Raw genomic sequence first — 24,684 nt, 5'->3', positions numbered from 1 at the left:
TGCGGTGGACATCCCCCTTCCTCCAGTGAAGCTGGAACTTGGTGGGTGGGCGGGTGGAGAGGAGAGGTATCAGGGCCCCACCGGAGACTGGTGGTCTAGAAGATCGGAGCTGGGAGACACAAACATCTCCCACAACAGGGCAGAGCCAGGGAGACAATGCTAAAGGAGAGTTAACTTGTGAGGAGCAGGATTTTGAGCAGGGGAGGTGGGAAGAAACTCTTTGCATTATGCCAAAGTAAAAATGAATTATTCTGACCCCTTTACTGCAGTGGTTATCCAATGACCATTCAATATTTCCACCCTGGGCAAAGACATGTTTTCTGAGAAAGATTTACTATGTTAGCTTGGGCAATACTTCATAAGCTTATCTTACAGTGAAAACACACTTCAGCAACCAGGATCCAGTGAAACTGCATTATAATCTCAGTGTTTTCCTTTCAGCGATTATCTGACAAACCAAAACTGTAATAGTCTTACTTTAAAAAAAAGGAATTAGGCACTAGATACAAAAAGCAATTCAAATTAGTTATGTTATTACCAACAAAGTAGATCCAGGACACTTGGAATTTGCCTCTCTGTAAGAGATCAGCTGAGGCAGCTTCAATACAAACTTAGATTTGCCTGACAGGCATTCCTAGGTCAAATATTATTTTTTTTTAAAGCCCCCCAAATTTCCTTTTACAATTAAATTACCATGACATTAAAAGTGGTCAAAGCGGACCAAAAGTCATCAGACTAGAATTCTGATTACTTGTGACAGATCCAAAATTATTTTCACCAGGTTTGCATTGGTCACTGTGGAAATTTGCAATTCTGTCCAAAAAGAATACAATTAAAGATGCAATATCCACTTGCAAATGAAAATATATCGCAGTTTCAGATCTCAAAAACAACTCACTGGAAAAAAAAAAATTCCCTCCCTGGACGGAAAGAAATAAGTTTTAAAAAAAAAAAAATAGTAGTTCAATGTTTGCTACTTCAACTAGTGAAAAAAAAAAATATCTACTTGAGAAGTTATTTGGCTTACTTTACATGGGCCTATCTAAGAATCCCCTCAGAAGGCACTATTAATATGAAACCTTTTTAAAAGAATATACTGCTCTTCAGCTTAGTGTTCAGATACCAGCACATCTGTGACCTTTCATAGCAGTAAGTAGTAGACTTACTAGTGAAGTAACAACACAGTTTTCAGCATATTATGTTTTAGTACCAAATACATAAGAAAAGTAGCATAAACCAAACCAATTTATTACAAATATTTCAAGGACTGCGTGTCACACTCAAAAAGGATCTGGTTTTCGAAGTTCTGTCTGTATCGACACAAGAGACATTGAAATGAAAACGCCCTTCAACCAAAAAGCAATACATTCAAATGCATGGACAAAATTTGCCCTGGATTACCCTGTTGTGCTACAATCTTCATTTTTAGGGGCAACGAGAAGGAAACGTAATGCTGTTTAGAAAACAAGACAAGGGCTTCACGTTCTGTCACCAACGTTTATTGGCACAGAAAAGGTTTTTCCTCCAGAACACAGAACTGATGGGAAGAACCAGCGGTTCACATCATATTTGGTCCTCCCTTCACCAAGAAAACTAAACCGCAATTTTCTGAGGATCAAAGCAAAGGGATCTGGTTTCTTAGAAACACCTGTCCCTAGCTGGATGATTTCAGTTCCTACAAAGTTATTTTGGTAGCTACAGAGATAGGAGCTCTGAGCTTCTCCTGACCTTGGCAGATTTCTCCCCTGTGGGGTCTGCAGTACAGAGGTCCAAGTGAGCTCCCACTGAAGTCTCTCCCAGGAGGCTGAAGAGCCTCTTCTCCTGACCCAAAAGGTGTAGTGAGGAAGGAAAGTGCCATCTCACTTAGTACCAGGTACTATCCAAAACCGGATTTTATTTCAAACAGCCTATAGGAAGGCTCACTTGGAAAAATATCATGCAACCAGAAGTATGCGAGTATTTATATCTCCACACACAGAGCTTTCCACCTGTGATGGAGGGAAGACAGGTAGTTCACTGTAACGAGACTCTTAAGCCAACAACTTTGGAATTTAACACATGCAGCCTGTCCAAAACCAGCCTAAAAGCTCCTGCCTGCAATGCAAGAGGGCTCTGCAGGTAAGAAGCAAACCTGCTCCAAACCGTGCAGCACTCCCGAGTTGTCTCATCGGAGCCATGTGCCTAATGAGCAGGACTAACTTCCTCAGAGGTGTTTATTTTGAATACTCGTTTAAACAAACTCACACTGCCACAGCTGTTCATGGCTAAATACCTGAACTCGCACACCTGCGTGCGCAACGTCACACTGAAGACAAGGACCAGGAGACTCAGATGATTAGTAAGAAGATTTTTGAAGATGCACAGGCAGCGGGAGACCCTCAGAGAGGGAGAGGAAAGGCGTAATAACAGATGCGCGCAGCAGAGAGACAAGCATCTGCAATAACACAGAGCAAAGGCAACATGAAGAGGTGAGTACAGCTGGCCTCCTTACACAGGCAAGGCAGCCAAGCGTATAAGTATTTAGTTATATTTAGCCACCTCCACGAGGAAGTATGGAGGAGATGGCAGAATGATGAGACAGCAGTGTCACTTTTCCTTAGAACCCCCCAAGCCTGATCCACAGCAGAGATTCAACACCGTTTTGGGAAGCTGCCGTCTAGCCCAACAGATCAAATCGGAGCTGTCTCAGTAGCCACGTAACATTACTACGACCGCAGGACAGGTACTCAGCCCTCCTGGCTTTCCCACATCCTTGAGAAGCTGTCAGTCAACAGCGGGGTTGGAAGCTTTATTGCAATTAGAGCTCAAAAAAATCAGGTAGTGTTGCAGTCTACATAAGTACAGTTTTATTACATTAACGGCAAGCAAAATTAAAATGTTACAACAACATTTCCATTGAATATTTTGCCTGTCTACTTAATGTTCTTCCTTCCTGTATGTGCATTTGTTCCTAAAGTGTGTGTGTCCAATTCTGCTATTGCATGGAAAATATGTTAGCTGAATGAATCCTAATCTGATTCATCCTGGAAACCTTGCTGCTAACAATGACCATATTCTAATATGTTTATCTCCACACCCACCATTCATTCTCAGTATTGTGCCCTCTCAATTACTTGACCTAAACTTGTAACTCAAAGGAGGAACACAGGTGAATTCAGGAACATATGGTAATATGCCGAACTTAATCTAATTCTGTTACCTAATTGCATAAGTAATTATTTAAATTTTTTTGCCTTACTTAAGAAGTCATTTGAGGGTCAAGATAACTTACTAGGGAAGAACAGCACAAGATTTCCCAACATTAACTTCCATTGCAGGCTTCAGCTGTGCAATAAAAGAATAACTGGAGCTTATTCAGCCCATAGCATTTAATCAATGCAACAATAAAGCCCAATTTGTTCAATACCAGAAGAACATTTTGCTTCAGTTGCTACGCTGTTTATTCTTCAAGAAACCTAGGCTATCATTTAAGAAAAGTTATAGCAACAACCAAAAGAGCTAGATCCAGAGACCCGCAAACATGAACTTAGGATAAACTAATACAGAGCTGTCTCGAGCAGCTGAAACGGCTCCAGCTTCTCTGCTGGTTTTCCAGGCTTCAGCAGAGTGAAACTGATCTGATTTTTGACAGTTCCACCTCAAGGATTTCTATTAAAAGCCGTGTAACTGAGAAGATTTCCTGGTGAGCTTTCACTCTGCTGTGGCCTAGAAATGTTAAGAGCTATGCAGTGGAGAGGATCCATCTCCAGAAAGCTGCAGGCTAGGAAAGAAGCGTGAAGACTCCTTAAAAGCACTCGGAGTGAACAGGAGCCTCTGAAGAGGTGGGAGAAGAACATCTATTCCTTCCAGCAGCCAGTGACGTTGGTGGGCTCCAAATTTGTCAGAGGTTTCATGGCAGCTAAACTGAAAGAAGGGGGGACCTGATCAGAGCAGAGGGACAGCATGTGGTCCAGATTCTCATCAGCATCATCCTTTCCTTACCAGCCTTGGCCAAGGAGAGGAATAGTGTTATCTCCCTAAACTCTGCCTATGCCAATACAAGACACTGCTAACTGCAGAAGGGCTTCAGGTGCTAGAGGAAGACACAAAAGGCAGGTAGGCACGTAGTCAAGCTTCAAAGAAGAGAGAGCGCACACAAAAGCACAAGAGGGGGTATGGAAGCGCTTGAGAAGGCGCGGAAGTGCAAAACAGATTAAACTCTAGATTATAAATAATTTTTTCTCCCTTGCTAGAACCTTTCTAAGCACTGATTCCAGAGCATCACCTTGAGAAAGGAATGGCTTAATACATTATCACACAACCATACTGTGAAGGCACTAAATGCCACCACTTCTGTTGAGCCAAGTAATTCCGAAATATTCAATAACAGCCTCCAGTAGCAATTTTAGATTATAATTTCTGACCTTACTGGGTCTATTAGAGACTGACAGTCACATTTGACTTGAAAAGAGACCGACCTGGCCAATGCTGAACAGAAAGGCAGACAGGAACAAGTTCTGCAGCAGCTCCAACCCAAATTCTGACTCTACCTATTAACCGTCAGCTATTCAATTCAATTTTCCATCACACAAGTGGCTGAGTTAGCTGTCGGTTTACTCTGCCGGTAAATGAGCCATTTCTATTCAAACTTTGTTACGTCAAGGCAGTGAGCAAGTCTTGGACATTCACATGTTCAAACCCCGATTTGCGGGAGTGTAGGTGTAAGTGGAAATCCTGAACAAACACAACTATCTGATTGCTGCCAGGGCAGCCAGTCCACCAACTCGATGACTCCTGTGAGCTACCCCGTGGGAAGCAGGATATTCAGCATATCTGGTAAAGTACGATCTCTCGTGAGAGGAGTTTAAAAAAGCTGAGCAAACTAGTTTGACAAGGACAGCTTTTGGCATAGTGACACAGTTTTACAAACTTTTATTTGAATACCCTTTTGCTAAGAAAGGCCGAGGCGCTTTTACGAGCACAGCTGCCGTTCTCAAGAGTACAAGTAGCTGCTACTGTTCGATTGCTGATGTTTCTTTATCAGAGTAATCTGATTCCAATATTTAACAAGAGACAGCTCATTTGTGTGAAACTCGTGTGACACGCAAGTCTGTGTAGGGATACAGCATCGTAAAGTATTCTGTACAGAACATTTTGCACTTTTCCTGGGTTAGGAGGATACAGAGAAGTTTCTATTTTTTTTATTACATATTGAAATGGAGTGTAACAAAAATCCTTCCTACTGCAGTGACAAGTCACAGAAGTAACGTATTCCAGCTCAGTACTAAGCGATAAGATAAAAGTTACATTACCTCTGTTGCAGTAGCCAACGTGAATGAGGATTAAGGAAGAGAATTACAGACCTGGCAACGGTCGCGTTGACTGGTGGATGACTTCTCTGGATAGGAGTGACACAAAATAAGCTGAGGTCTCAGGGTAAAACACAGAGGAGTTGCATGTCAATACCAAGCACTACAGAGAATTAATCTTTTCTGTGTACACAATATTGTTCAGACGAGTGCCAGGATGCTATTGCCTTGTTCTTTGCCTGTATTTCAACAGGGCATAGAAACCCCAGAGAGGGTTTGAAGGACACTAGTAAGGGAGCTGAGAAACCTTCTTCAAGGTAATCATTCTTACTATCTTTGTAAAGAAAAAAAGACACAAAAGTTTGTTTGGCATGTAGAGGTATTCACACCTTGGAAATACATCTGAAAATGCAAGAGGAAAGAGATCTTCAAGTTCGCTAAAAAAGACCTACCTCCAGTGACCAAAACTTAACATTAGAAAAATCTAACTTTGGAACAGGATAATATTGCTATTCGTGTAGAACAGCGTGCTGGAGAGGAAAATGGCTCATCACTTCCTAGCTCAGAGACTTTTCTGAAGATAATCTTCAACCCAACTTCTTTGTAAGAAGAGTTCAGAAAAGCAGAGCAAACTCGTTTGACCAGGACAGCTTCTGGCATGGTGACACCAGTTATGAACTTTTATTTAAATATCCTTGAGCGAAGCAAGACTGACGCACTTTTATGAGCACAAGAACTTTCAGGAAGTACACTGGCTGAGAATTAGGCTGAATGTGACGTCTCTTCGCTTCTGTGGACTTCCCTCTTGCTTATCCCATCCTTTCTGGAGTCTTAGGAAGAGAAGAGGCAGGAAGCGCAGTTCTCATAACTGCAGCACTTAGTGAAGACAGATCCAACATCTGAGTCTCAGTCTGCAGCCCCATGCATAACAATTTCTACCAGTTTATTTTAAGCCCCACAGAGGCATAGGAAGCCCAACATACAATGACTTCAGGGAAATTCAGCCCACTCAAATCAGTGTACACAACATTTCACGCTTCAGAGCTTCTGACAGCAAGGGCCAATCAGAAATTCTTTGCCCCAGTGTGTAACTAGAGTTGGAGGGGGTGACTGGTGCTCTGAAGAGGAACGGAGCCACAACAAGAGATGGGACAGAGGCCAGGGTAGAAAACATATCAAAACAGCCTGCACTCCCAGCATGACCCAGAGTGCTCTTATTCGAATGACACATCTACTCTTATTCTTCATGGTTCATTCTGACCATCAGCAGCAGAACAAATTAGCCAGCAGCACAGATATTGGGTAATTCTACTCCTCTGTCAGAACGGACAAAAGCCATCTTGCAACCGAGAGGCAGCAATCGGCAGAGCTTGTGGACACGCACGAAGATTTGAGCACCGTCTGGTAACGTCCAGAGCAACATGGCTCTGTTTTTTCACCCCAGAATGAGTAAGATTTACTGTTGATTCTATTAGGGTAGTTATAGATACTTTTCACCCCCCAGAAATCTGGTGGGTTATTTGTTTAGTTTGGATTTTGTTTAGGTCTTTTATATATACAGATCTTTTAATATATATACGCATATAAACACACATATGTATGCATGTACACACATAAAGTGCACACAAGAACAGGACAGACTGTTTCTTGATTTTATTTCATTAAACATGATACCCTTGATGGCATCTATGTTCAGCTTGAAACCTTCAGACTGCCCTATGTTAGGGAAAAAAAAAAAGAAGAAAGTCCACTACAAGCGTTCATTTAAGAGTTACACTGACCACAAATTATTTCGACTGCTCCCTCCTGTGCATAAGGCTGTGCAATGAGTCCGTGCAATAAACCCTACAAAGCAGTGCTCTCAGGGAAAGGAAATAAAGCACCAGTTTTGGTGGGTCAGCAGGAAAACCTCCCACGGGATCTCATCTCCCGTCCACACCTCTGTGGAGTTGTTGCCAGCTCAAAGATGTAACATAAAAGACAGGACTCGGATGCAGTTAGCTTGGAAGGAAAGTTCAACGAGCAGCACCAGCACTCCCAGGGGAGGCCCAACGTTACGCAGGAAAGGGCACTTCCTCTCACAACGGTCCAACCCTGCGAAGCACTCTGTCTCCCAATGCCGGTCCCACATTCCAGGAGATAGCCTTAGCTAAGTTCTCCCTTGAAAAAGTGTACGTTTGGTTCTTTTAAAAAAGCATTTTGAGCCACACCTGTGAAGGCCGAATTTGGCAGGATCTTTTCCTTTTTTTCATGACAGTTATCACTGATGCTAGAATAACTATAGCTGTTTTCCAGGCAAGACTTAAAATCTGGATAAAGTGATGATATGAGAAATTGCATGAAAGACAGGAAACAAGCCAAAGCAATCATCAACTGCTCAAAAACACCTTCAGAAAAAGCAGCATCGTAAACTTTATATGTATTAAAAAAGGAGGGCATTAAAAAGCAGAGCAAGAAGAAACTAGAGAGAAATCCATATGGGTTATATGGCCAAAGAAGCTGAAGCAACTATTAAAAGAGGTGATAGCAAAATACAAACTCAGCAGAAACCTAACTGGCACATCCACACCAGCCACAAGGCTTGTTAAGGATGAACACAAAGGCCTTGAAAACAAAAGAAAACAGCTGCCTTAGGCAACTGCAATGGAAAAGTAGGTTGGATTTCAGCTGTGTAGACAATAAACTGATCTAACATCTGCTTTACAAGTATTCTCCAAAGACAGAATTAAATGGCAAAAACCACTCAGATGGCACAGATTTTAAAAGATGACTTGATAACCTCCAACACAGGCCACCCCAGAGCATCTCGAGGAATTATGATGCATCAAGAAAAGTAACTCTCACCAAGCCTCTACACTAAAGCACAGTTATACAGGTCAAGTGAAATGCTGGCTCAAGTCTGTATTTATTTTAGATGCTGGTGTCAAACTAGAATGTATTTCTCTGAATTTTAACTTAGCATTGCTATCAGAAGCAACAGAGATGCAGCAGAAATGACATGTGACTCAGGAGCATTTTGGGAGATTTAGAATTGTCGAGTCAGAGTCAAAGTGGCAGCTCAACGGGTGTGCAGCTCTAACAGTGCCCAAGACTGCAAAAAAAGATGAGGTTAATAACTAGCTGTGTAAAACCATCTGCAGACAAGACGAGTAACTCCCAACTCAAGCCCTATGCTGGAAAGTAACGGAACAAGACGGAAGTTGGTTCGCATACTTTGGCAGTAACTCGAAGACAGTGGAGGTACCCAGAAGGAAATAGCATCACGAACTGGTGAGGTGGCAGCTCCATTCATGAGCTGAAACCAATGTTTTGTCATAAAAACTACAACGCTTCCACTCAAATGTTATTTCCAGTTTTATTAACAGATGGGTGTGAAAAATGGAAGCCTACCAACAGTATAGGCAGAGGTCTGCGGATCTTCAAAAGCAATCTCTCAGGAAAACACGAGGTATTAAATACAACAGCTTTAAAACCACCACCAAGATTTGTCAGAGACCAACAACTACTTATGCCCTAAATTACTGCTACCTTTTTCTGGACAACTGGGGCATACATCAGGAATGCACCAGAATATCTGTCCTGGCAAATTTTTCCACCAGCAGCTGAAGGCTGCTGAAAGTGCTAATTGTCAGAATCCTTTCAACACACAGCTCTTCAGGAGGGGATTTAGTATTAGAACGGACATGCAAAGAGCAGCATAAGCATAGTTTGGGACAGGGGAGCCTATTTTATTTTGCCCAAAGCAACACTTGATGGTTTGGATGGAATTCAGATTCAGAATAAAATAGGTTTGCCTTCAAAACAGATCGCATAATTGGCTTTAGGTTTTAGTGCAATTTTCTTTTTAAATGGACCAAATCTTTAAGTTGCTCATAACTCAACTGTTTGAAAACAGCAACAAACCTAACTGCCCCCAAGGAAATATATTCTTATCCCCAAACTGAGACACAGATTGCCCAGCCAAGCTGCGATGAAGGAAACTGCTACAGCAGCATCTTGAATTGAACAGCAATCAGCAATCCCCAGACAGCCCCTGAGAACTGCAAACCTAAAGGTGTGACTTCTGTTTCACAGATTTACTTTGCATCAATCAAAACTACATAAAACCCAGTCCTTAATACCCATTCAAAACTATGAAGGCAGTTTAGCAGAAAGGGATAGAAGTGATAAGGCATTAAGCTTTTATGCCTGTATTTTATATCTTGCAGCAAAGCAAGGCTACAAAGTAATACTTCAACAATTTACACAAATAAAGGCTTAAATCAGCAAACTGATCTACTCACCCTTTTCACCAGTATCCAGGGAAAGTTTCTTAACGTCATCAGCCAACGTGTCAGGAAAGTGGTCTTGTCCATGCTCTGCATCATTATCATCAAACTGAGCTTCTATAATGACATCAGGACTTTTATCATCGCCTTTCGCTGCCTCTTGAGGAATGCAAGTCCCCAGCATATCCTCAGGGACATCTGATTCATGCGTGGCTTCTGTTTCTTTGTCACTTCCATCTGGCTTTATTACCTGAAGGAGCAAGGGATTAAAAAAAAAAAAAAAAAAAGAGAGGCAAGCTAAATCACTGGACTGAAGAAAGAAAACATTATCTTTCCTTTTTCATCTACATCCCCAAGGAGCTGACAATGAATTGTGGGTGGCTGGTGGCACACCGCAATTGCCGTGTAATTAGCCACAGATATTGCACAAAAGAGGTACCTCGCTAGGATAAATATGGGAACAGTATGGCTTTTGCAATACCTCAACTGTGACAATAATGTATCCAAAGCGTATCTAGAGCATAACCATACAGTTCCTGCCAAGCCTCTAATCGGCTCTCCAGAAGCTGGGAGTAAGCAGAGGGAGGGAGGAGGATACACTGCAATTTAATGAGTTGCTTAGACCATTGTTCACCAAGATACGCTAATCATCCTGGGAAGTCCCAAAACTCAACAGTTCCAGGGAATGCTGGGATCGTGTCAAAGCGCATCGCTGGGAGAGCTCCCCAACACACAATTAGGAACAGACTGAAAAAATACGGACCAGAGAACACAGTGCCCTGCGACCTGCGGAGGAAGTGGACTGTGGCAGCTTGGTGAGGCACCAAGTATTTATTTCAGGCTCCAGACTTTTCGTGAAAGGCACTCCTAATTCAATTACCAAGAGGAGTGAACTCAATTAGAGTACTAATTACTTAACCATTAACTGATAACTCAGACAAGTAACTCTGACCATTGCTACAGACTTGTCCCCACTTTAGTGTAACAGTGGCACAAGGGGAGGAGAAACCATATGCATAATCACGTCAAACAATCATGAAGAACACTCATCCCAGTAGACACTAGACCTGTGTTGCACGTGACAGAGGTGGGAACTGCTCTTTCTCGGGTTATAATGATCAAAATGGCTCATACCTTAGGCACATACGCCTTTACTAGCATCCTTCACGCAACCAACAATGAGATGCAAGCACCCACCTGACCCTGGAATCTAGATCCAGGTTTTACCTTCAAAAGCGTTTAAGTTTCACTCAAGCTGAGGTACTTCACTGTGAGATTCGGATCAGCATGGAGTACGGAATAACCTACTAAACACTGAAATCACAAAGAAACTGGGTGATCCCATTCCAGTGCCTTCCCAGCGACTGAGCTCCTCTCCAGCTGGGGCTGGTGTTCGCCAGGCAGGCGACCCTGGAGGTGCTCCTCCAAGGTCCCCAGTCCTCAGCATCCCTAACCCAGTACATGACAGCAATAGCTCATGCCACCACCAAGGCAAGTGAAAGGCCCTTTAAAAAAGTGCAAAAAAAAAAACAACCCCTTTCTGGTAACATACTTTATATGATAGAGTCACTAGAAGTCAGTATAAATAGCCTCAACAGGTCCTAGCTGAAGACAACCATTCCAAGTAAGAAAAATACAATCCAAAAAGCGCCACAAATTATTGTTCAGTAACTAAAAAGCAAATAGATCAAATCAGAGCTGTACAGGGAAGACTTTCACAATTTTACATATACAGAGCTTTCAAGCAGTACCCATTTCTTTGAAATCTTTTCACTATACATAACAGAAATAAAATCAATTTTAAAATGGGGCTGAATTCAAGTCTTTAAAAAAAAAAAAAAACAACCCTCAGATGACATTACTTTGAACTCCCGTTACCTTTTGTGACTCTGCTTTCCATCTTTATTTTCATTTTTTTTTAATATGTATATAATTTGTTACCATAGCAGATTTTGACTCAAACATTGAATTGTGACAAGAAAGGGAAAAAGTTTGGCAGAAGGTGGGAAAATGGCCGATTATTAAACCTGGCTACATTTGGTACATAAAACACTGACACACACACAACGGTCTGGGCAAGCACAGTCTATTAGATTAGAGAGCTGACAGGGCTCCACATGCTAGTGACTGTGCCAGTGTGCCTATCCAAAAAGAAAACCAGCGTCAACAGTAATGTTTGGACCCTACCATGGGCAGATGTGGATGTATTTAGCTCTTAGATTTCAATTGCACCAGATGTGTGCAAGTGTGCAACTGCAGCAGGAGCTCATTTTCTTCAACCCCTTCAGGCTTTGCCTGAATTTCTTTCTCTACAAGTGTTCTTTGGAGGGTGAGACGTGTGTTTCGGGTGCTAAATTACAAAGCTTTCTATATGTAATGTGGCGAACAACATCAAATATATCTGAATGATAGGAAGTGCCTCTCTAAAGATGCAGCACTGAAAAGCTTATGCTTGAAGAGTTTATGTTGCATTAAAGAAGGCGGCAGATAGAGATTTCTTTTTAAATGGTATACACTAAAATTACCATGCTTCCCCCAAGCCAGAAGATACACACTGCTGTCACTAGCTGGCATGATACTCCAGCTGTGACTACCTAAGCCCCCAGTCACACATTTCCTTATGGATTTGCAAATGGATTTTTAAGTAAAGTTTTCCAGAGTCCACGAAATCATGACCTCCACGCAGCATAGAGCAGCAAAGTGTCCAGATGCTGGCAAGCATGGGTGATAGGATTTGTTTTTCTTTTTAAGGCCAAGACAGATCATTTAGGCTGACCTCATACATAACAGAGCAGGGAATTTCACCCAAGATTTCTTACATCACACCAAAAATTTAGGGAAGCTGTACACCACAAGACTGGAAAGCTGCATAAGACTTTACAAAATCGGGAGCTCAATGGATACAATTACCCATTTAAGATGATCAGAGCTGCTGGCCAACATGAGCTCATCGCACAGATTCCAAAAAGCAGGATTCTTCTGTATATGAGCGGCAGCAAATCTGACCATGACAGAATAAGCATTTTTTTACATGCAGCATCTCGGAAACCAGAAACTGATGATGGTGCATTCTCCTATTTCTTATTATGCTATTGAAGCTCATACATGACAACACACAATTAGAATGTATCGGTACTTATCAGAGATGCAGAATAAACCAAATACACAATTGGCTAAGTCTATCATGGAGTCATACGCGCAGTACAGAGCATCGCTCTTTGCCAATGCAACTGACTCTGCATGCACCCAGGAGGAGGGGATTCCCCCGTGCTGCGTGTGCATGAAATGCGTGACCCTACTACCTTGCAAACATCCCAGGATGCTCAGTTAAAGCACCTTAAAGGACCTTAACTTCCTGACCTGGAAAGTCAAATGTCAACCTTATGGTTATATTATTTTCATATGCTTTTTTAATAAAAAAATATTAATAAGCATTTTGATGAAAGTCAGCTGCTTATTTGAATGTCTGATCCTTAAGATAGTGTCTGAATAAGTTTTCTTCCAACTTTAAACAAACATCTATCACTGAACAAGCATCACGTTTCTGCCCCACAGTGATTAGTTTGTAAAGCCATAACTGACTGAACACAAGGTCTTTGAATGAAAATCCCATTTCAACCATAAATGTAATAAAAAACAGCTAGTGGGCAAGTACATCCTGGCATGGATACGTACAATCTGGACAGCAGAGTGATTACCTCGCTGCATCCAGCCCAGTCTTGAAGTAGCCATCAAACGAACAATTGTCCTTACTTGGGAGGAACTTGTTCCAACAGAAAACGGAACTGGGAGCCTGTGCACCCAAAAGCACAAGGGTTACCTCCTGAGCCGCAGGAGAAATTGCTTTCTCTGCCAGAAGCAATCTTATACCTGCCCTACTAGTTCCAAGCTTTTCACAGACTTTCCACCTAAGCTTCACATCCACACATGGACAAAGCCCAGGCCTGTTTATTCTCAGATCATGTATGGGGTATTTTTTGTTGCTGCGTCCTCAATGTCAACAGTTAACAACTCATGCATTAGTCTACAACCTCAAACTACTGAACCAGACCAGCGATTTTCAATCATCTTTGAGATATTAACCCCCAGGCTTTTTCCAATAAATGCACCAAGCCCCCGAAGTGTTTAAGCCTGACACTAAAAGGTTTTGCTTTTCTTCCTTATTCATCTCTGATCCTTACAAGCAAACCATGAATCCTTATAGACCTGAAGATGAGACATGGATGACTGCTGGTCTAGATGCAGTTGGACAGATGTGCCTTGCATGGCTAAGGTCACTGTGTTCAACAACAGAAGCTTGTGCAAAGAGACCTCCTTCACTGAAAGCACCTTGCAGGTAAGGGAACGGGATCATCTTCCCTGCAGCTGTTTTGGACACAGATTCAATAAAAATGAAATTCTTCACGCCACTCAAAAAGCTGGTCTTAAAAAACAGGGACTAAAATATTGAATTTTAGACATTTCCACTAGAGCATACTATTCGTGGGATTCTTCAGGTCAAACTTGCCCATCACTCTCCGGGACATCACTATTACTTCAAGCAGAAAGCATCTTAAAATCTTCTTTAAACATCCAACTGCTTGCGCTCAGTTTTCGCTGTCCTTTTTTCCATAGCAGAGCTGCTTCAGAAATTCAAAGACAGCATTTGCTTTCACTCAAAAAAGAAACAATAAATAGATACATGACTCATTCTAAAAAAAAAAAATAATAACAAACCCCCCCAAAAGTGTTTAGATTTGATAATGAAGGAGTACGCTTATGACATTTATCACATTAGCCAAAGTTGGTCAGCTAGACCCCTTGGGAGGTATCCCTCTTGCCGCTCCTGGATTCCCCAAAGCCCCCAAAGGAGGTGTCGCAATGAACATGCAGTAGGAAACCCACAAGTACACAGAACGATCCACTGGGAATTAGGTTTTTGGTGGGATTCCACAGAGGTCTGCAGTAGGCCAAGCACTCCCAATAATCTGAAACTAAATATTAAATCACTGGTAATAAAACTCATGGATGACAAAGACTTGCAGAGCAGTCAAGTCCAATTGGTGAGGGTTGATCTGAATCCAGAATGCTCAGGAATAGCCAAAAGTAAACTCAAATATCTAAGAATACACAACAATGCCTGTGAATGGGTCTGACTTGGAAATCGCTGACTCCGAAAAGAACATGAATGACTTCTAAGGAACAAAAAGCTCGGCAATAGGATCCTTAGTATTACAAACAGAAAAGCAATCCTAACTCTGTAATACTGCACCGGTGAGAGGTGCCAGACTTGTGCAATATGTATTTTCATAAGGATACTGGGGAAGAACAGAGATGATACAGCACACCACCTCTTCTCCCGGAGTCAGTCAAAACCCAGCAAAATGCCTCATAATGAGTAACCAAACCCAAAACGTGTAACTGCTCCAAAAGATTTTGGAAGTGACAAGCCATTGATGGTAACTCTCTTCACTGGGGCAGACAGACGATACACAAAGAAGGTCCTCGCACTGCTACAGAAAGCTGCAGTAGATTCACCAGCGAGGGGAAGCTGAAGACAGGCTTCTAGCAGGCAGGGAGCCCACATTAAGCAGGGAGGACAAAACATGGGAACAGCTGTAAGGGAAATACGGTCTTCAGCCCAAGCCCATCTCCTGAGGCCTGCAAACCAACACAAGATGCCTTTCTTCCGAAAAATACTTTGGTCAAACACAAGTTCTGCTTTAGCTATAGCCAAGCTATTATGCTCAATACTGAGTAGGGAGACAAACTTTAGGTCAGAGTCGTCGGTCCTCGTTGCAGTTGTGCCTTCGTTAAGCATCAAGTTCAAGAAACAGGTTAAAAGCAGTTATTTCAAAAGGAAGACAGCTGAAAACAGGGGCTTTGGACCAAATTACCATCTCACCGTTAAAAAGACCGTTGCTACCACAACACTAATACAAACATCACATTTCATACCAATACTGTGAACACCTGCATCTATTAGTCTCCCAGCTTTTGCCATATTAAACACACTACACTTAAAAGCCGGTTCCCTAATGTTCACTCACGAGGGAGTAGGAACGGAGCCCGGCTAACATGAGGATGCTGTCACAGCTCATACACACATGCTAGAGCCAAGCTACCATAAATATTGCAAGGAAGAGCTCTGCTTTTCTGAAAAGAGCAACCAAACAAAGGCTGGCTGGCTCTGGCTCCTTCTTGGATAAAGAAAGGATGGCACTTCCAATAAGAGAAAAACCACCTGCCCCAACCACCTTTCCTTCTCTTTGTAATCTCACATACACCAAACAGCTCTGGCAAAGACAACAACGCAGTAAAGGTGACTAGTCTCAGTAGAAGCAGTTATGGCATTACTTTTAAAATAACAATAAGGTTACACTGAGGTTTTTTGTTGAGTCTTGTGGTTGGATTTTTTTTTTTTAACAATCATTTAATTCTAAATCACTGGAAACACTTGCTAACAGCCCACAGGATAGCTATTTTATATTAAACAGCACATTATAGTTTACATTCCAGGCACCAAATTGGATGCAATAATCATACAAACATCTAAACTAAAATCTCTCCCTCTTGATTAGGAAAAGGCAACTTGCTCCTCCACACGGGCTCTGTTGTTCTCAGATGTCACATGCAGTCACTACAAAGCCGTCCTGCCTGTGGATTCAAAGGGGTAAACGATCTGAGTACACAAAGGCTTCTTGGAAACAGCGACTTTTCAGAGCTCTTCTCTGACTTCTTCCCACTGCAGGCGGTGAGAAGTGGGAACGAAACAAGTGAAATCTAACGCATGTGTTTTCAAAACAAAATGCAGAGATAGATCTGCAGCATGCCCATCAAACCTATTGAATCCCCAAAGTCATCTCCCCTGCCCTCACCAGCGTCCTGCATCCTCTCTGCTCAGACTAACCTGCAAAGTGGGTTTTTACTGCAGTTAATTCAAGTAATCAGACTGAGCATCCAGGTTTAGTCCAGCCCAAGCAGACAGCCCTACATCCAGGCTTGTCAGGCAGCTGCAAAAGTAACAGAATAAACCACAGAAAAAAAAAAACAAAACATATCTCTGAACAACCACCTTTTCTCACTACTTTGTCCTACTTCCATTAATAAACCTCATTCCTCAACAGTTCACGCATCTTCTCTCTGTGCCTCAGGCTGTACCTAAACATGACAGGTTACAGTGCGTCCCCTCCAAGTCCAGCTCAAGTCCTTCTCCTACCACCTTGCACAAGTAACCAGAATAACGAGTGGAAAAGCATCAACAGGGAAAGTTCTCAATCCTGACCTTTCTGAATCCTGAAGTCAAAACAAGAACTGTCTCCTCACTGTGTATCTCCACTCCCTATCTGGTCTCTGACCTATCATTTGCCTCTGAAAGCTCCCGTCTCGCATTGTCCTGGCCCCCATCCCACACCTACAGTCTGCTTCCAAACCTGTTTATCAACACTTCATTATCACTGAGTGGGAGACAGTTGCCTCTGCCCCCGTCTCTCCTCAAATCTACTCCTGCCCTCACCCCCTTCCTGACACCTCTCTGTGGTCTCCCCGGCCTCATCTCTTCCGAGTCTGGTGCTTGCACCGCTGCATGTAGGACACACAGTCCTAGGATCAGCACCACATTCCCTTGGGTTCATTTTAGCTGGTTCTCCTAACAGGATAAATTAAACAGGTTCCATCTGTGCACTCCTGCCTTTTGTACCCTCTAACAACTTGCTGAGAAGCAGGAAAAGAACAAGTTGTCAGAAGCAGCTGCTCCCTGCTCAGCGCAGGTACCCCACCAGTGGGGTGGATCACACCACTCCAAAACTCCCAGAAGGAGCCACTCTGCAGCCTGTAGAGGAAGTATCTGAGCTCCAAGCGGATCCCTTGCCCCAAGCTGCTTTGAAAGCAGAGCCAGAAGAGGCTCATGATAGGCCCCTGGGAGGTCTGTACAACCTTTCACAAGGATTACTTGGGAGACACCTGTGAGAGCTATCTCTCTGGGATTGCGGGGATTCAGACTTCAGAGCTGCTCTGATATTTAGACATGCTGAGGGTAACGGTATCAAGGAGACACGGGGAAGGGCAGTGTCCCTGTGTCCACTTGCAGGGAACACAGTATGATCCTTCTTTGTAGACAAGCCATCCCGGTAAGGACTCCCAACAGCATTACAAAGAGCTGTGTATTATTATAGCCAGATCAACAAACTTGTTCCACACTTTCCACTCCTTCTGCCACCCCCAGGATTTGATTTGGTGCTAAAAAAACAGCCTCTATTTTCAGAATACCTACTGCTATTGTACTGACCCTCCCACACACATTCCCCAAAACACAGGAGTCCCTGGAGCAGGAGCGATACAGCGAACACCTCGTATCCCACACGTGGCTTCCCAATCCACATGCTGCTGTTCTTCTCTGCAGCTATATGTTGTCACACTTAAAGCAGTGACGAATGCTCAGCCATAGCGCATCATCTCTACAGCGAATTCTCTCTAGTGAAAAAAGTTTGACCCGGGGGAGGTGCAAAAGATGTAAGTTCAGCATCCAGCCTTTAACACCACCCAGGAATCCACCTTCTCCTATACACTCACAAAATCCGACGAGGCACACACAGTTCCTCCACCTCCTACAAGCAAACTCTTTTATGAAAAGAGGCCCTTAAAACTGGCAGCCTCCCTGCTGGACCCCAGCAAAATGTTCCTTGTACCTTGGGTCTTTGTATTGCTTGCTCCTCGCAAGACCTCCCACTTTGGTGCATCTCATGAGCAGTGTGTTGCACTCCAGGCCACAGCGAACTGGAAACAAGAGTGTAATGCACAGGGCCCAGCTATGAGGTTGCCAGAACATATTGGTTTGAAACATCACAGAAAATATTCGGCTCCATATTTTCAACAGTAGCCAGGAAGAAAATGCATGGAACAATTTTGAGAACTGTTTTTCAAAAGTCATTTAAATCAAATTATGCCCCATCCACACTGGCAGCAAAACCCTCTCTACTAACTGGAACTGGTTTTCTTTTCTTTGCGTGTGTGTTCTTTTCTTTTTGGTTTAACGTATTTTTTTATAAAAAAAAAAAAAAAAACAACTGTCTCCCAGCCATCTTTTTCTGGTAATGTGGACAGGCACCGCAACACTACAGGAATGGGTGCCAGGACAAAACCTATGATGCACAGTCCCTAGAATAAATCACTCAAGAGGGGTGGATTAGAAGAAGAGAGCAACGTAAGGTTACATCTTCAAAAGTATGATTCTCTGAAATCACTGCATTTTCAGCAAACTACTGCAGAAAGATATCCAGTTTGTATCTGATCTAAAGAAGCAGATGGCCTTTTGGATTACGTGCACCTTCAAGACAATACCATGAATCAATATATATTTTTAAAGATGTAATTATTACACAGTGTTTGCATGTAATCAGAAAAGAATCTACTTGTGCTGAGTGTGTATCATTTGAAAGCTGCAATGCCAAGCAAATCCACACCGTTGGCTCGCACAAACCCAAAGTATTATCCATTACTGCCTTTTTTTTTTTTAAACAATACAAGTATGTATGAAAAACATATTTCCTGGAAACAATGATACTCTTTAGAAGACTTATTCAACATTTCATAAAACGAACAAGCCTGCACCCGCATGTGCCCGTAAGAGGAAAGTGGGTTGACAATGCAAACTAATCGAAATGTACTGGAAGGGCTATCCAAGATATTTGCGTACCTATACCTCCCAAGGCTATATAGGTTTGAAGCTTTGTTCAGAACCATGTAAAAATTATTTCCCATGTGTCTACAAAAATCTCTTTACTGGTGATCAACACTTTAAACTCATCAAGGCAGGAAACAAACAAATCAACCAAGAATTAACAAGCTGGGTCTCGTGCCTTAAGCCCCTCACTTCATTTTTCTTGTTCCTTTTGATCGGGCTCCGAGTGCCAGCTCCAGGGGTCTCAGCCCTGCGCATGTTTTGACACACTTTCAGAGCCCAGAACGGTACACCTGGGACAAAGCACACACTGTTCAGGAAGTGCACGGGGGCCAAGAAAAGCAATAGAAATTTCCACAGTTAACTTGCATCACTGGTTGCCAATAAGCCTCTTATTATGAAAACCCATAATTGGAAACTGTCATATTACAGAACAATTTATGGAAGTTTTCAAAGCATATATGCCCCACTGGGAACTTCCTTTGACTGGTGTGTTCCATCAGCGCAGGTCTGCTTATTTATTCACACAATGGGAGAAGAGCATCAGGAACCTAAACAAGTCACTGTTGAAGCGTCACCAAGACTCCCACTCTAGGAGTGCTTCAAATAGTTCTTCGCTCCTTAGTTTTTCCAGTCATCCGTCTTTGTGGCTGCATTCAGTCAACAGCTGGATGGCCCTACCTTTGTTTCATTTTAATTTCTGCAGGCACACTCTTGCACTCATATTGTGATCAACTGCTCCTGTGAGGGCACCAAAGGCAAAATGCAGCTGGGATGCTGAGTGCATCCCACTATCCCTCAATCCCATCAAATGAGCTCAGCAAAATTAGATCCTATTCCTACAGTCTCTACCCCGTCACACCCGGGAAACTGGCACCTAACCTTAATTCCTAGATAAGATTTCAATTGTATTAAAATATGGCTCCAACCAAGAACAACCAAATCCTCCCCCTCCCCAGTTCCAGCATGATACTATTAAAGTAAATCACACAAAATCAGACAGCGTTTCCTTTGTAGATAGTCAAGTTTTGGTGTGAAGGTAAAGGGATTTCATAACAGGTGCTGGAGACGCATACCAGGAAACTGAGAGACTTTTAGCAACAGAAGACTGGAAGTCCACTTTAACACTACATTTTCCACACAGGAGACATCAAGTACCATCTGCCAGAGTGGTTTCTCACTACGAGCAGCTCCATCCTCTAGGAAATGGGTTGAGACATCAACTGCCCATCAGAGGTTAGTTGTACTCTGGCATGCTGCGCTGCTGCCAGATCCAGTCACGCACACTGAGACCACTGTGAATTCAGTACCTTCCCCATCACCCTGGGACGGGCACTGAAAAGGCTCCGTGCTCAGGGGAAGCGGTGCCAAAACAGGGACAGCCACCGCTGAAAAGCACAGAGGAAAGGAATTGGAGGAAATAATCCCTGCAAGCATGCTAAATCAGGGAAAAGGAAATCAGATGATTCACTGAGGATAAAAGATAACAGTTTCCTCCACTGTTGAGAGCTTTCTGTGTCCCTTGAAGTCATTTCTGAAGAGAAGACAAGCTGTGAGCCAAACATATTCCTTCACACTTGGTATCAGCAAATTCTGACTCTGGACAGCATCTCACTGCCACGTAAAGCACCAAGTGCCTGTGGAGGAGAAGAGGGAGATGACCGCAGCACGTTTTGCTCAAAGATTCCTGCAAATACACAGGCTGGACTTCCAGACCGGGAAGGTTCCTCACCTGTGACCTAAACCTGCTACAAACCCATTTATTTGGGCTTCCTGACTTTAGAGACCCTCTCGCTCAAATGCACAGAGGAGTCCTTGAATGCCTAGTTAGAAAGCGCAGGTGGGACTGTCTCCGTATTAAATCACTTTACAGCCAGGAAATCCCAGACTTCCATATCTATCTAAGACTCTCAACAGGTTCCTTATGAAATGCATAAGGAAAATAATCCTGCTTTCAATCCCCTGTGACTTCCGGCAAGTCATTCAAACCATTTTGCCTAGTTTGCGCTACTTGACGCCATGCTAGGCAAATCTACATATTCTGTCCTGAAGACCTTACAGCTGAATTTCACGTGGCTAACTAGGCAGAGTCCGAGTGTGAAAAGAAGGCTAAAAAAATAGCAAAGCAGCTGTGGTAAAGCCACACACACAAATACCTGACAGTTTTCATAAATTAAGTATCTTGGGTTGCTGTACTTCATGGGTATCAAAGCAAGAGCACGTCAAAGAAAAACACATTAAGGCAGCCGGAGGAGGCAGGTGTCCCAGGAGAAAGCGAGGGGGGGGTATTTCTCCACTCAGAAAATGGGGGTGATATTTGGTTTACATGAAGATGTGAGGATTAATGTTTCCAAACACTTCATCTAGGTTCAAAGCATTACTTAGCTCTTGGGGGCTTATCAGAAACAGTAACACACCAAACAGTTAGCTTTCTAGGAGCGGAGGGAGGCTTTCTCTCTTCTTCCCACCCAGGGACTAAGGCTTCATCACACAGACTATGTTCAGGGTCTCACAACTGTAGATCTGCCTTCAGAGCAGATACTCACGTAATCAAAGGGCAGCATTAGTTTATTTCAACCAACAGCTGCTGGTTGAAATTAAGACAAGGCAGAAACCAGTGTCCCACAGTTCCAAAAACAAAGCACCCCGTTTTTTTGTCGTTGGGAGAAAAAAAATTCTTATTTCTACACATAGAACTAACAGGCTTATTGCTAATCACAGCAATTATTAAATTCCTATTTAAAGATGACCTGAGACGACATTAAGTTGTATCACACCTGGGAATATCATTAGAACAGCAAAACAGAAGAAAAATCATTAATGACTCCATAGTTATAACCACAGCATAGCTAGCTCTTCGTAAGTTTCAGACACTTACCAATAAGAATTTTTGATAATTGGGTTATCCATGCCTACCCAAAATTAGTTCATACATTGGTCAAAACATTTAAAACCAAAATTTGAACAGTTTAGAACCGAATTAGCTGATTCTGAAATGTTTAGGTAATTGTTTGAAGAATAACATAAAACTAAAATTTTCATAAAACCTGCTTCACAGAACTCACCTCCAGGAGCAAAAGTAGTCCACCAAGGTGTTCTCCATAACTACCTTTCTACTGTGACTTTCCTGTGATGTGTCTTCATCTGTACACACACAACAGCAACGCTACCGAAGAACTAATCTCTTTCTAACAGTGAGTCACAAACCTGCCACAACAGAAGACGCACAAGAGCACAGTAACTGGTCTGTCTCCAGGGAACTGGTATGTCGGTCTTTTCCTACTGGAAGGCAAGGAAATGCCTATTGAAGGCACAGGTTCCATGCACCCCTCTCTCTGACAAAAATGCGTCCCTTTCCAGGGCTATTTGTTTCCTAGTTGTGCTCAGTTGCCCCAGGCAGAAGCAGGGATGCACCATGTCAAGTGCTGCACCAAAACGTATACAACATTGTTAATGCTCAATAGAACTTTTAGGACATTTTTATTGAAGACAAAACTCATTAAGAGGAGCGAACAGATGAGAACAAGAAGGTTACAGACAGATTGCCTTTGAAAGGAGCCAATCTTAATGGAAGTTAAAGCAAACTAGGGGCCCAAGGTGTAGTAAAGATGCTTCTTGAAACAGATGAGTGATGCTCAGCATTTTGCTGAGGACTTATCTTGCTGCGGTGTTTTCTTTCCTTCTAGTGAAAATAATCAGTATCACCAGGTTTCATCTTGAAATAGCGGCAGGGGAACAACTGCTGGCATTTGCGTCACACAGATCTGCTCACATTACTTAGTGACGAATCTTATTAAAAAGCAAGCAGCTCAAGCGAAATGTCTATAGCTCAGTTTGCTTGCATTTACCTTCAGCAACATGGTATGTTTCATTAAATTTCGAAGCAGTGTTTATTAGAAGACTAAAACACATCAGCATCCTCCACCAGGCTTCTCAGCTTATTTTCATGACATCAATATTCAGGTTTATTTAATCCAAGTGAAAATATACATTGATTAAACATGGTCTCAGAGCATCTCCCACAGCACTGAAAAACACCATAAACAGGAATGGCGTATTTTTACTTCTTTCCTTCAGAGTAAGATTTACCATGACCATAAATAGGGTGTATCTCACCTTTGCAACCAGCAATTTAAAAAGCTCCCTGCAGCGAGCACTGGGTAGGACTGGCCACCAGAGTTCCCTGCTTCTTGGTGCCAGGTACCCTCTGGTCTGTTTTTCCTGCCTGGCAATGAATGCTCTTCTATCAAAAGCTTTTCCACAAAACAAATCAAAAGTTAAGCTCAATTGTTATAACTCAATTTAAAATTTAATGCAGGGACTAACAGTGGGGGGTTTCTGTTGTACTTCTTATCTACAAGCTGAGTACCGCTAACAAGAAATTTCAATGTATAATTCTCCTCTGTAATGTCAACTTACACAGCAGGCCAGGTTTTCCTTCCCTCTCTCAAAATTCATTAAAAAGCCTTATTCAAGCTGAGATGTTGTATACACGTTTTCTGCCAAGAACAAATTTTTACAACTGAGTTTTAAGGTCCTTTAAAAAAAAAAAAACACAGAAATTTATAATGGAAATACTGACAGTGCCCATAATCAGAAGTACAGAAACGTTATTGCGATAGGTAGTTCCTGTCCCACACAAAAAGAAAAGTTGGTCTCTCCATCAAATTCCATATTCGTTCTGTAACAATGGCCAGTAATGAGATCAGTAAAAACAGGTGCAAACAAAAAATACTGGGGATTTAAGCACTGATGATGGCAGCATAAAGCCATCACCTTGGTCATTAAAATCTGATTGTGCAAGATTTATTTTATTATTTTTTTTTGAAAGTCTTGAATTACTTAACTCATTTCTCCTGGGCAAGCTCTTCTCTTAGTGGTCACCACAGGCTAACTTGGCAAATCTTTAAATCATGCTGCCAAATCCTAATAGCTTGGCCATTCCCTGAAACTATTAATATACTGATTTATATTCAGTTTTGTCCATTTTATCTCTTGGCTCAGGCTGATGAAGCCCACCGCTATGCACGTGCAACTCGGACAGTCACACAAAAGCCAGCTACTCCCTGTGACAGACCCGGGCTCTGCCCTACGACTTGCCGGGAGTTCTCCCCTCTGCCTCAGGAGAAACTTTGCGTTCCAGTAAGAAATGGATGGCTGCACGCTGTGACAATCTGAACCTCACAGGCTGTGCAAATGCAGTGATGAGCTCCCCACGACACTGCCTGGAAGAGTTACAACCTCAAACAGAAAGAATCAAGTGTCCACCTGTAGCAATATACTCCTCTTAATATTCTGAACACGCTTCCAATTCTCGTAACGAATACACAGTAAACATCGTAATGCAAAGTAGAAATACAAAAAAAATCATGCGCTGGGTTGTGTTGAAGAGGTACAAAGCCAAGGTGCTAACGGGCCACGTGGGGAAGCACCAGAGCCTGAGCACCACAGCGTCAAGCGTTAAGCCCAG

General features: G+C 42.6%; 1 protein-coding gene across 3 annotated transcripts in view; it reads right to left on the bottom strand.

The window, feature by feature from the left end:
• The window catches only part of DIS3L2 (DIS3 like 3'-5' exoribonuclease 2), a 193,903-nt gene that overhangs the window by 123,659 nt on the left and 45,560 nt on the right, over positions 1–24,684 (bottom strand). For all 3 annotated transcript variants that reach the window (XM_074590908.1, XM_074590909.1, XM_074590910.1), the window contains one exon: positions 9,572–9,806. In XM_074590908.1, the coding sequence (XP_074447009.1) occupies positions 9,572–9,806 (235 nt within the window). The remainder of the gene's footprint in view (positions 1–9,571; positions 9,807–24,684) is intronic.

The sequence above is a fragment of the Larus michahellis genome, chromosome 6 (genome assembly GCF_964199755.1).
Source record: "Larus michahellis chromosome 6, bLarMic1.1, whole genome shotgun sequence".
Taxonomy (NCBI): Eukaryota; Metazoa; Chordata; class Aves; order Charadriiformes; family Laridae; genus Larus; species Larus michahellis.
This window is presented reverse-complemented; position numbering and strand designations above follow the sequence as displayed.